Genomic DNA, 12,734 nt, shown 5'->3' on the forward strand with positions numbered 1-12,734 from the left:
CTTGCTGTGAGGTGACAGTGCCACTCAATGCTCCACCATGCTGCCCTAATAATAAATAAATAAGTGAATAAATAAAAACTAGAGATGAATCATGCAGGAGTTTACTTATAAAATACTTACAAAGGTAAACAACTGACCTATTCACAAAAAGCAATTAAAATGAAAGTATTCTAACTCAACTCAATTTTGATTAATCTTTGTGACTCATTAACCTTGGTTATATTAAACTACTTATTAGACTAGGTTAGTAGACTCTCCTGAACTTAGCAGTATTTGAGCTGGATCAATAATGTTTTCAGTTGTTCAATGTTCGTCTGTCCATCCATCCCATTCTTATGGATATCCCTGTAACGCCTTGAAGGAACTTCTTCAAATTTGGCACCTGGACTCAAGGACAAACTGATTACATTTTGGTAGCTAAAGGTCAAAGGGGAAGGTTAAGGAGTGACCTCACAAAACGTGGCTTTGGCCTTGTGAATGCAATATCTCCATTATGCCTTGAGAGAATTTCTGTAAATTTGGTAAAAAAACATTAATTTGGACTCAAGGAATAACTGATTAGATTTTGGTGGCAAAGGCTAAAGGTCAAGGTCAGTGTGACCTCACAAAACACTTTTGAGCCAGCAAGAAATTTCACACAAATGGTTCATATTTTATATGACTGGATAAACAGGGATGTAACCTGAAACTAGTCTGAATAGAGGAATACAAGGAGGAAGAGATTCTGGCTACATTCTGGATCTAAATAAATAAATACAACACATTTCTTGCACGTAGTTGCAGTAAACGGTTTGAACTCAGTACCCTCTCTCTCTATATTCGACTCTCTCTCTCGCTCTCTCTCTCTTCCTGTGCTGGATGGTGTACTGCCGTGAGCGCGCGCGCCGAAGATGCCGTGCGTCTCGTGTGATGCTGCAGAGCCGCGCGTCATCACTGAGAGCGGTTGCTTCCCTCTGATGCTGGTTTGGTTTTTTGACATTTACCGACTTTAATATACAGATACCGGGTATCGCGTGACTGTACTAGTGTAGACAGTGTGAGCGCGCGCACAGATGTGCTTTGAGAGACTGCGGTAAAAACCGCTTGCTCATCCTCCGCGTGACGGAGATATCTGAGTGAGTTGAAGGAGTGCGTGTTACTGAGACGAGGATTAATCTCACGCTAGCTCGTCTAAAGCCGCATCCATCCATCCTCCCGGGAGGCACGTTCCCCGGTAGAGAACGCGGCGGGAACAGCGCAGCGCTCTTGTCTCTCCTGGAACAAGGAGAAACCTCGTCCCGGTTGTGACAGTGTTATGTGACATCGACAGTCGACCAGTAACGAGCACCGGCTTTCCCTCTTTCACATGGGCGAAGACGAGGAGCGGTTCAGCGTCCGGACCCACCGCGGAGGAAACGAAGAGAACGGAGACAGCAGCGGAGCGTCGCTGGACCCGGAGAGAGAGAGGAGATATGCGGAGCTGTTCGAGCAGCTGGACCTGAATAAAGATGGCAGGGTAGACATCAGCGAGCTGAGGACAGGACTTGCGGCTCTTGGTTTGCACCGGGGAGAGGCGGAGGAGGTGAGGAGACGGGACACTGATGCTAGGACAGGTGCACACACACTTAAGCGGCTTTATTGTCCTGAAGGAAAATGAGTGTTGCCCTGTATTAAGATTTAGATAGAATATAGCAAGAAATGTAAACAATTTTTGTCATATAGGCTAAATGAGAGGTAACAATATCTTACACCAGCTAATTTCTGTAATAAAAGGTGATGAAGAGGGGAGTGTCCATTACTCACATGATTTTGTATCTCCCCAGTGACATAAGTAATATTTGTGTAAATGCAGTAAAAGTTGTTATAGCTACCTGTTTGTTTGTGCACAGTCTATTTGATTGTGAGCACTGAACCATGTTAAATTAACTTTTAAGCTTGAGGCCGCAGTACAGTTCTTAGATTTAAACTTTACAGTAGTGTGTTTGAAGTTTCTTGGATGTCACAGGGAAAAAAAACTGAATATGAAACCACTGAACTGTCTCTCCCATCTAATCTGTCTCTACTCGACTGGCTGGAGTGTCCAAGATCCACTCTGTGGTCCACTTTGTGGTCTGATGCCTAGTAACGGTGTTCTCACAAGTTTAACCACCTGAATGCCAGAGCATGTTGTGAACTCTACCTCACAACTGGGGAAAATAAGTTGTAATATAAAGGCTGTTAGTGGTCCACATCTTTCCATCTTCAATGTTCACAACTCAATTTAAATATTTCTTATAGAATCACAGAAAATGGAAAAAAGTAAAAACAAAATAAAAAGAATGTGGGCATCATAAAGAGAGATAAACGATCATTGTGATATTGTAGTATTACTCAGCCGTCATATAACAAGATCATTCTGGGGTAATTTTCATATTTGGTTTTCATTCATTTTAGGAATTCCATCCAAACCCAAATTCAAACATCTTTCCAGAAATGCATCATTTTGAATCTAGAGCATCTAGAAGAACCCTGAGTATGAAAGCAGACATTCAGCTAGTTCTGTGTCATTGCAAAGAAATGTGGTAACTGAGAGTCAGTTCAAACACTTGGGAACCTTCCTAGTTACATTCAAAGAAATGCTGTATCATTAAAGTATGAGAGCACTAAGTGTAAGGGGTTACAGTCTTGTTTTCTCCATTACAACCAAGGCAGCCACAACATGGCTAATAAAAGAGAAGTCAAAATTGAGATAAAGGGGCGTCGAGTAGCTCAGTTGGTTGAGCATCCGCCCCATGTGCAGAGGCTAAGGTCCTGCAATTGGCCCCGGTTCGAGTCCCACATTGGACAGCCCTTTGCTGCATGTCATTCCCCCTCTCTCTGCTCTCTCTACTGCACTGGCATAAAAGGCCCCCAAAAAAAAAAAAAAAAAAAATTGAGATAAAGGTTGCAAAAACTTGACTTCCTACGTCTTAATTTTGAATTAGTTAGTAAAAAGATACAGAAAGTCATAATTTTGACTTAGTAAATCTCGTTATAAAACTTAATAAATGTCTGGACCATGTATGGTCAATGTGTGAAATTAAGGATGTAGCTGAAAACTGTCGTGGAAAAACTGTAAGCTGCAACTACTTTCAATGTAAAATCAATCAATCAACATATGTGCTTAAAAAATATATTTCAATACACATAAAGCATTTATAATAAATGTATACTATTATGGTTGTACTTTATTAGAAGAAATAAGACCAAAGTGTTGTCAAACTGGATAAGTCTTAGTTTTCCTTGGTGGATCCATTGCAAATACAACCAGTCAATGTCAATCAGTGTTATTAACCTAAAACTATTAAATATCATTTCTCTCAGAGGTCTTATGTCGCGGTCGCTCCATAATTCGAACCACCACGAAAAGCAGTCATGTGGTACAGACAAGAAGCGAGGCTTCACATGTCATCAGTTAAGTCATACATTTAAAATGATACACGCATCGCGCTTCACTGGAAAAGCAGAACTGTACTCGACACACACTTCGAACATCTCACGTAACATCACTAGCAATTGTACTACACAGTCCAAAAGCAACAAAAAAGTCCACCAGTCTGAGGTGAGCCGTTATGTCAACAGGGTACATGCCATTAGCCCAGCGCCATTCTTAACACATCAGTACAAGACAAAGATGCTAAGTTGGCAACACTGACCAGCGGTGTAACTTTCAGTCAGTGATATTCCCGCTCCACTGTTGCGATTTTACTGTCTCATAATTTTGTTAGTCAAAACTTTGACTTATCAAGTAAAACTTGTTATTGAGTATCTTACTTTTGAAAAAGTAATAATAATAGATATATAATATACAAAATGTTCATCACCTGTTTATAGAGGCATATACCATTACTTTCTTAATCATATTCATATATCATGTGTATATTATTTATGGTGTTGACAGACAAAATGTATCTTCAACATTAGAAAATATAGCATTGCAGCATGACCTTAGGGTGTAGAGCACATGGGCCTAAATTCCTCGAGAAGTGAGTCCCCAGTTTGACTGAGACCATAGGCTCCATGTCATTCTCCACAATACCACTATCAAATACAGACATAACAAATGAACATTTAGCAGTGTAATATATAAAATAGTATTTGAAATATTAAGTAACGTAACCTAAGTAAGAAGCCATTTTCTGGCTTTTAATAGTATGAATCCAAAAAAAAAAAAAAAAACAGTGCAGTCAAGTCTCTGGGGTGAGACTGTGATTCCATGTCATTAATCAACCTCTAACAGTTACTAATTTGTGTGGCCTGGTTCTAACACCATATAAAGACTGCTACAGTTTGCAGAGGAATCGAACCCTTTGTGGATGAATATTTTAACAGTCTGTGTAACACAAAGCTGCTACACTGCTGACCTGGGATGTCAGTCTGGCTCCTACATCACTTTACTGTAATCTACTTATTTTTGCATTTGACTGCAGCAGGCTTTTGAATGTTTATGACGATGACTCTTTTTAGCACAAACTATTGCCTACAGCAGCCAGACCATCCACACCATCCACATACAGAGACTCAGAGACCTTCTCTGCTGCACCAACTTCACAACCTGTGAAAATGTGAGGATTTGTAAAGAACGTACAGACATCGCTGTCAGTGGGAGTGAGTCGCTTGCTAAATGTCTTCTTTTTACCTCTAAGATATTCCATAATGTTCTATATCACAATATTTCCTGCTGTTTTCAATATTTTTCATGGTATTGGAAAAAATTATTCGTTTTTTTGCAGTTTTGCTCAGTCTGTCCTGCTGCTGAGTCTGACCCTCATTCACTACTTTGTTTACTGTGCACTGTACCTTGATATGTGATAAGTAAAACCTTGAAGTGCTGTTTAGTGGCAGCATCGCTTATAACTGATACATACAATACAATAATATATTATATATATTATTATATATTATATTACATGACAACATTATTGTTATTATATCATAAAAATAATATAATATATTGCGATATTTGGACTGTACTGTACTGAGATATTACATTTTGGATATCGCTCGAGCCAAGTAGGCATTACAGAGAAAATAAAATTAAAAGCCTGACCAGGCTACATGCACAAGTCCTCCAAACTAGAAGACAGAAGTTTTAACACTTTAACATAAATTTGCAAGAGATGCAATACATACCCACTCACAAAAAATTCTATTTAGATAAAAGACATTTTCTTTAAATGTGTTATTTTGTTATCATTGGCTTAAAAAATAACACCTATTAGCATTTTCTGATCTTCCTCCATCAAGCAGTTGTTCATTGCTCTACATGTACAGGACATGTACAGGAAGTCTCTGAGGAGACACAAGCAGCGTTTGCAGAAAATTAAAACTGTCTTATGTTCTAGTCATAAAGGACTCCCCTGAACAAATGAGGGACAACCAAACTACTTCACTTCACACAAATGTCTCTTTGAACGTGTAAAAGTCTCACTAGTTCTCACAGGTTTAGAAAACATAACACACACAGTGGCAGTGTATAATCAGCCAAAAACACATGCTCAGGACGTTCAGATGTTCAAAGCTGCTACCAACAAACCCGCCACAGCACCGCTGTCTGGGCAGCTCTGACTCAGACTTTTTACTCTCAGCAGGTCAAGTAGAATAAATTAAATCTGAGGTACTTGAGACAGTGAGCTACGTTCTGCAGTCATATCTGGGGAAACAAAGAAATCCTTTGAAAGAATTCAGGCTCTGCACCAAACCCTAATCCTTTACTCCCTGCTCTGTTGCTCTGTTGTCCATCCCTCCATCAGATTTCACTGAGGCCTGGTGACAAGTTTTTGGTTTCCTGGTAACAAACAGACAAACAATTATCTGCCAACTGAATCCAATACAGCATTTGTTTTGGGTCTCGCTTTATTTTACAGGTCCATAATTCCGAAGTAAATTCCAATTTATTTCCAAGACATTTACTCAAAAGAAAGCTGGTAGCAATTATAGAAAAACTAAAGACAATGATTCATTTCTATATTTCCAGCTAATTCAAATTGAGTGTTAATGTAATTAGAGTATGTGCTTCACTAAGTTAGTCATTTTGTTTTGTCTCAGTGCAGTAAAATATATGAAATAGAAATACGAAGAATACACTGATGATGTGTGGGTGATGCAAATCTGTCATTTCTGCCCAAGCCCAAAAAGTGACTTATACATTTATTTTTTAATTCTCTGCACTGGAGACAGTCAGAGCCATAGGCATACTGTTTTCAGGTTGTCTGTCCGTCCATCCCATTCTTATCAACACGATGTGTCAGAAACGCTTCGACAGAACTTCTTCAGATTTGGCAAAAACGTTCACTAACAGTATAGGATGAATTGATTCGATTTTGGGGGTCAAAGGTCAAAGTACTCGGGCAGGGTGACCTCACGTGATATCTCAGTAAGCCTTGAGGGAACTTCAGATTTGGTAAAAACGTTAACCTGGACTCAAGGACGAAGTATTTGAATGTTGTATGCTTTATATATTTGATATATTTATTTATAAATTATAATTTATTATTAGTGCTATTTTCTATACAGAGACAATGTTTGTATATTCTGAATTCCTTCTTTGAGGGCCTGGTCGATGTTCCTGTGATGAAAAAAAGGGAACGACTTGTAATCATATATTTCGATATCCATTGTTGAATCCAGAATAAAAAGATTATTAAAAACAAATGTCTCTACACCTTGTAGCTGTGCTTGTACTGAGGTTATAGCACAGAACAGTAACAGTACCTGAGTGTGTTTCCTCCTCTCGGTGCATAGGAACTAGTCGTGTATTTTCTGTCTCTCTTTCTAGAGAGGAGAGGTTGTGTTTGCAGACAGGTAGGCTGTGTTTTACTTCTTGACCTTCACAGGGAGCACAGAGCCTTACATCCTGTCCTCACCCTCTAAACCCCCCCCACCCCACCCTACCAACATCTCCATGCCATCTTCACTGTTAAAATGTCTTCACCTGTGCACACATACCTCAGAAATCTCCACCCACTGTCTCCACCCTGCTGAATGACTGGCGCTTCTCCCTGCAGATCGTCCTGGAGAGTGACATCAACCACGATGGTTTGCTGGACTTCCAGGAGTTTTCTCAGTACCTGCGGGCTCACGAGAAGAGGCTGCGGCTCATCTTTCACAACCTTGACCGCAACAATGATGGTGCAATCACACACACACACACACACACACACACACACACAAGCTCTCCATCAATTACAAACATCCTTGTTTTTTCATTAGCAAACATGAAACATGAATATCATCTTTATATGGACTGAACAAACAACTTCCTGTTTTTCCCTGTAGGTCGAATTGATGTGGCCGAGATCCAGCACTCGCTGCACAAGCTCGGGGTGGAGGTCACCATGGAGCAGGCCTCCAGAATACTGCAGAGGTGAAGAGTGTGTGGGAGACTGCAGGCAAAACGAAAAACATACATTTCCTACTAAATACTTTTTCTGATTTTATGAGAACTACTCACTAACCACATGGAAATACACTGGCTTCACATCTGCTCAGTATCTCTGTCTGATGTTTACAGGACAGCACTGATTGATTGATTGATTGATTGATTGATTGATTGATTGATTGATTGATTGATTGATTGATTGATTGGTTGGTTGGTTGGTTGGTTGATTTTATTCACACATATAAAACATTACAAATAAATTGTATATAGTTTTTTTAAAGGAGAGAATGTGCAGCTGAGGTAAGAAACCCATCGAGGGGCTTATGTGAAACCTCACCACAATGTAAAAATAAAAATTAAATCATAGAGAAAGAAAGACAGGAAAAAAGAAAGAAAGACGGATTGAATGAAAGAAAACAACACGATATATACAGTGGAGGGAATACAGATATTTAATTGGATCTATCAACCAGAGATACAAAGAAAAAGAAAAATACATAAACCAAATCACTATTAGTTCACCCTTATTCCCATCCGAGAGCTTATTAATGTTTCTTCTAAGTTTCTTTTTAAAAACAGGTAGGGAAGGTGTCCACCAGGTGTAAGTTGGTGTTCCACAGGTGTGCACTGCTCCATATCTCATAAATCCCACATGAGTCCATTTGAATATCTGCTGTTAGAGTTTTATAACAGTTTGTTCATGAGAGGTCAAACAGGAAGTTTGAGTCCAACTCATCCCAAACATAATGTCACTATCTCAGGTAACTTACTGCACGTCTCTTTATCTGTGAAAATACATTTATTCATGAAAAGCCCGTAAAACATATAAAAGATGAAATGTTATTATTATTTATTTGGTTCAACAATTTTTCATGGTCTTTTCATATTTTGTTGCCATTCTGTTTTTTTATTTTTATTTTTTATTTATTTATTTATTGTGCAATTATTAGTTTTTGACTCTAAACAAGAAAGCAAAGCCAATGTGAAGAAAACACAAAACATATAGTCACATGTGAATTGTTGTGTCACTGGATTTTGTGTGTTGTGAGTTTGTTCATTGTTCACCTACACAGGTGTTTTGTGTGTGTTCGGGCGTGTACAGAGCTTGATTGACAGCTGTCTGATGCTCTGATTACGCTTGTTGCTCCTTTTTTGGGAGCGGTTCGACCGACATGATTAGTCTTACTGGTTCATGTGGTTTGGTGACCTCATGATTCAGACACACACACCCTGCTCCACTTCAAACTGAGCGGTGTGCCATTGTTTTCAGTGCTATACCAGAAAGTGGCTTTATACTGTCAGCAAACTCGGGTGCTGTAAACCTTCCTATTCATTCTGAAGATTGGGTGGGAAGTATTTATAATTTTGAAACTAATATCCTGAAAGAGAAGTGCTCTAACAAAATCATTAGGAATACTCTTAGTTATGTTACTGTCCCATCATCTCAATGTGTTTGGTCTTACGTATTTGTGATATTTTGTGGGAAAAAAGCATGGAGGATCTGTGATTAATACTGTATTGATAACAAATTTAAAGAGGTGTCTTTCAAGATATTACAGAGTTAAACATGTGTTCAGAGTATTTGCCATCTATTTTCACTGCATATATATATATATATATATATATATATATATATATACAAGACTGTTCGGGATTGATGTAGACAACTTTCCGAAAAAGAAAACTAAAAGTGAATATTGAAATAGTTATGTTTGATGTAATACTATGTTTTTTTCAAGATAAGATTAAACATATATGTAATTCAACTTTTTATTACTTTTGGACAATTCCATATGCATTAGAAAAAATGGTCAAGAACGAAGCCAAGCCTTTCCTGCTCTTTGTTAATGAATTTAAGCAATATAGCACCAATTTATCTGATGTTAAAAACAAAAAAGCCATTAATACCTTAAAACTATTGAATTGATATAACATGCTGCATATAACACAAACTCTGGCTATCTGTGTATTTGAAAAAACATAACAAAAAACTAAATTTTAAACTGAGCACAAGTCTAATGAGCCAGAATATGTGAAAACGACTGAAAGGGGAGTGCAGGGTCTTTAACAGAAGAATGGTGTCAGAACATGAACACTGCAGGTCCAGTGCCCTGATGCAGGTTTATGAATGAGCTGTTCTTAATGGAGCTGTCTTCCACTAAATATGCCCTTATTTTGAAAGTCATGCTTCCATAACTTTTATTCCACAACAAAACACGTGTTAAAAAAGACTGAGGCCCCTGGTTTGGAGTCGTTCAACTTAGTCAGTGTTCAAAGAGGGATGTCAAAGCTGTATGTGATCTGGTGATGACACAGTACTGTCTGTGTTCTCTCTCCCAGTATGGACAGGGATGGCACTATGACCATTGACTGGAATGAATGGCGAGATCACTTCCTGTTCAACCCTTTCCACAACATGGAGGAGATTGTGCACTACTGGAAACACTCCCATGTGAGTCATCAGGTTCCACTGATTGTTAATGATAAAATAATAATGACAATAATGACATCATAAAGGTGATTTTTTACATTTTTTTACTTCTGAAATCATAAGCAGGAAGTGGCACTATTTTACAAAGTAAAACAAAGCAGGAAATGAACAGACAAATGAGAGATGGTTAAACAACATATGGTGATAACTAATTGCTACGTTAATCAGTAATTATAAACATAGGTGTAGATTTGTGTGGTGTATTGTTAAGTGATGGTACAGAAGAAGAGGTGGAACTTTATATTGTACTGTATACTACAGATCTGGCCTCTAATTTCTGATGTGATAGATGTTTGACATCGGGGAACATCTGACAGTGCCAGATGAGTTCTCAGAGCAGGAGCGGCGCTCAGGTCTGGTGTGGAGGCAGCTTGTTGCTGGAGCCATGGCAGGGGCAGTGTCCCGAACAGGAACCGCTCCTCTGGACCGCCTCAAAGTTTTCCTGCAAGTGGGTCATTTAATTATGGCTATGTAAACTGTACTTTATACGATGCATTATGTATAGTCTTGTCTTAGGCATTTATTGTAGAGCAAATATGCAGTTTGCAGGCTCTCCACAACATTCCCCTGATCATGGTATTTAATATGATAATAACAATAAAAATAATAATAATAATAGTAATAATAATGATAATAATAATATCATACAATAGTTTTGTAAAATGTACAATGAAAGTACAACAGGATATTTATAGTATTAACAGCTGTAACAGTTCCACATCAGCTGTTAGTGAATGTGATGCGGCAACATTGTTTTTAAGTCTGAAGCTCACTCTACAATGATATTCACTCACACTCACATAGAGTGATAAAGCACATGGTGGGTTGTGTGGGTGGTTGGAGTGCTGCCAGCTCCACCCATGTTAAAACCCTGAAATATCACTAACCGTTTAGGTAATAGAGAATAACTGACACTGATCAGCTCATTTATTGTCATCATTTTCTGAAGTGAGGCAGTAAAATAAGTGATTAAGTGATTATTGATTAAAAGTCTAAACCTAGATAAATGCCCAATGCCTCTCTTCATTGAATTTGGAGTGTGAAAGCAGCTTTAATCAATATTTTGTTTATACAGATGAGCCGACTCTGCAGTTCCCGGTTTTAAAGTCATTGTTGTGGTTTTCCAGTCTGCAAACTATACTTTTTGGTTCACTCTCACTGCTCTCTAATCATTTTCTGCCACAGCAGCAGCTGATTTCAGAGAAAACCCTGTAAAAATCCACTACCACTACCTGCTCAGCACCAAACAGCAAACACACACAGTTAGAGAACAGCCGGAGAACACAGAGCCAGATATTTCCCTCAGGAGCTGGTGAGGAACCAGACCAGAGTTGATAGGAGAGTGAATATTAGACTTAGCTTCATCAGGTGGACGCTTGTTTCCAGTGCCCCCATTACTGCAGGTCTTATGTTGCTGTTCCTCTCTGAGAACGATAATTAGAAGACCCAAAAGCACTTTTTATTTAGGTTTCAGGGTTGATCATTCTTACAGCAGTATCGTTATTCACCTCGGTGGAGGATTCTACATCAAAGGATAGAGATACTGTAGCTCAGAAGGTAGAGCGGGTCATCCACTAATCAGAAGATGGTGGTACATTCCCTCACTCCTCCAGTCCACGCATCGGAGTGTCCTTGGCAAGAAACTGAACCCCAAATTGCTCATTGGTGTATGCGTGTGCATGATAGAGATGTGCTGTGTATATAGCAACTGCTGTGTGAAGGCTGTGTGAATGGGTGAATTTGACTCATGGTGTAAAGCATTTTGAGCAGGCAGCAGGCTGGGTAAAGCAGCCAAGCACCCTAGCAACCACTGGACTCCGTGCCCAGGGGTTAAGATTTCTTGCAAAAGATCGTGTGGCAGCAGAGAAGATGTACGGGATTTTTATATGCACTCTAAATTTTAACCACTAGGTCGGGCCAGAGAGCGCACAATAGGCACACATGAGGCTCTGTACCAGATCACATAATGAAAATGTCATGTAAATCAAATGACTTTCACTCAAGAGTTAATTCCTGTTTTCAGTAGGTGGCGCTGTGACTGAGAATAATTATTAGTATGCAGATGTTTTCAGTGTGAGACTGTAATCAAACATGTGAAATCTAGGGAAGACTGGAAACGTGTAATAGTGTTAAAGCCACTGAAGGGATTGCATGTTTATCTGCATTCTTAACTTTGTCCACCAGGTGGAGCCAGAGGCCATACAATAGGCAGGCATGGAGCTGTGCATGAGACCACACAATGACATAATATTAGTATCCACATGTCTTCAGTGTGAGACTTTAATCATATTTCATATTTCCATTAGGTGGCGCTATGAGCATTAGTAAATACATGCATGTAGATGTGTTCAGGCCGGGACTCTTATCAACAGTTTTGATTATGAAGCATATTCAACTTCTTGCAAGCATATGATGACGAAGTTTGACGTGGGTGTGGTCAACCCTCTAGGATTAGTGCATCAACGTGTAAAACATAACATTTCCTGTTGCCACAAGGGGGCGTTATGAATATCACTAAATATTTGCATATAGTTGTGTTCAGGGTGGTTACATGTGCACATTATATTAGCAGAGGTTGTAATGAGATGACTGACCTGCCATTGTTTGTGTGTGCAGGTGCACGGCTCCACGTCTCGGGGCATTAATCTGTGGTCCGGATTGAGGGGGATGGTCCAGGAGGGAGGTGTCTCCTCACTCTGGAGGGGAAACGGTATCAACGTCCTCAAGATTGCTCCTGAATCTGCCATTAAGTTTATGGCCTATGAACAGGTCAGCACTCTAACCATTTACTGACACTTAGCTTGTCACTGAATGTTTGTGCAAGTCACTGAAAGCTGAGACAAATGTATTCATTTAGGGGAAACC

General features: G+C 39.2%; 1 protein-coding gene across 1 annotated transcript in view; it reads left to right on the top strand.

The window, feature by feature from the left end:
• The first annotated feature begins 952 nt into the window (after window positions 1-952).
• Window positions 953-12,734, top strand: part of LOC111667199 (mitochondrial adenyl nucleotide antiporter SLC25A23-like) — a 21,827-nt gene continuing 10,045 nt past the window's right edge. Inside the window, exons 1-6 of the mRNA XM_023422826.2 lie at window positions 953-1,561; window positions 7,005-7,128; window positions 7,276-7,363; window positions 9,719-9,830; window positions 10,159-10,317; window positions 12,486-12,638. Coding sequence (XP_023278594.1) covers window positions 1,346-1,561; window positions 7,005-7,128; window positions 7,276-7,363; window positions 9,719-9,830; window positions 10,159-10,317; window positions 12,486-12,638 — 852 coding nt within the window. The 5' untranslated portion in view covers window positions 953-1,345. The remainder of the gene's footprint in view (window positions 1,562-7,004; window positions 7,129-7,275; window positions 7,364-9,718; window positions 9,831-10,158; window positions 10,318-12,485; window positions 12,639-12,734) is intronic.

Source organism: Seriola lalandi, unplaced genomic scaffold (genome assembly GCF_002814215.2).
Source record: "Seriola lalandi dorsalis isolate HSWRI2012SDOR001 ecotype SW California unplaced genomic scaffold, Sedor1 jcf7180002054686, whole genome shotgun sequence".
In the NCBI taxonomy this organism is placed as follows: Eukaryota; Metazoa; Chordata; class Actinopteri; order Carangiformes; family Carangidae; genus Seriola; species Seriola lalandi.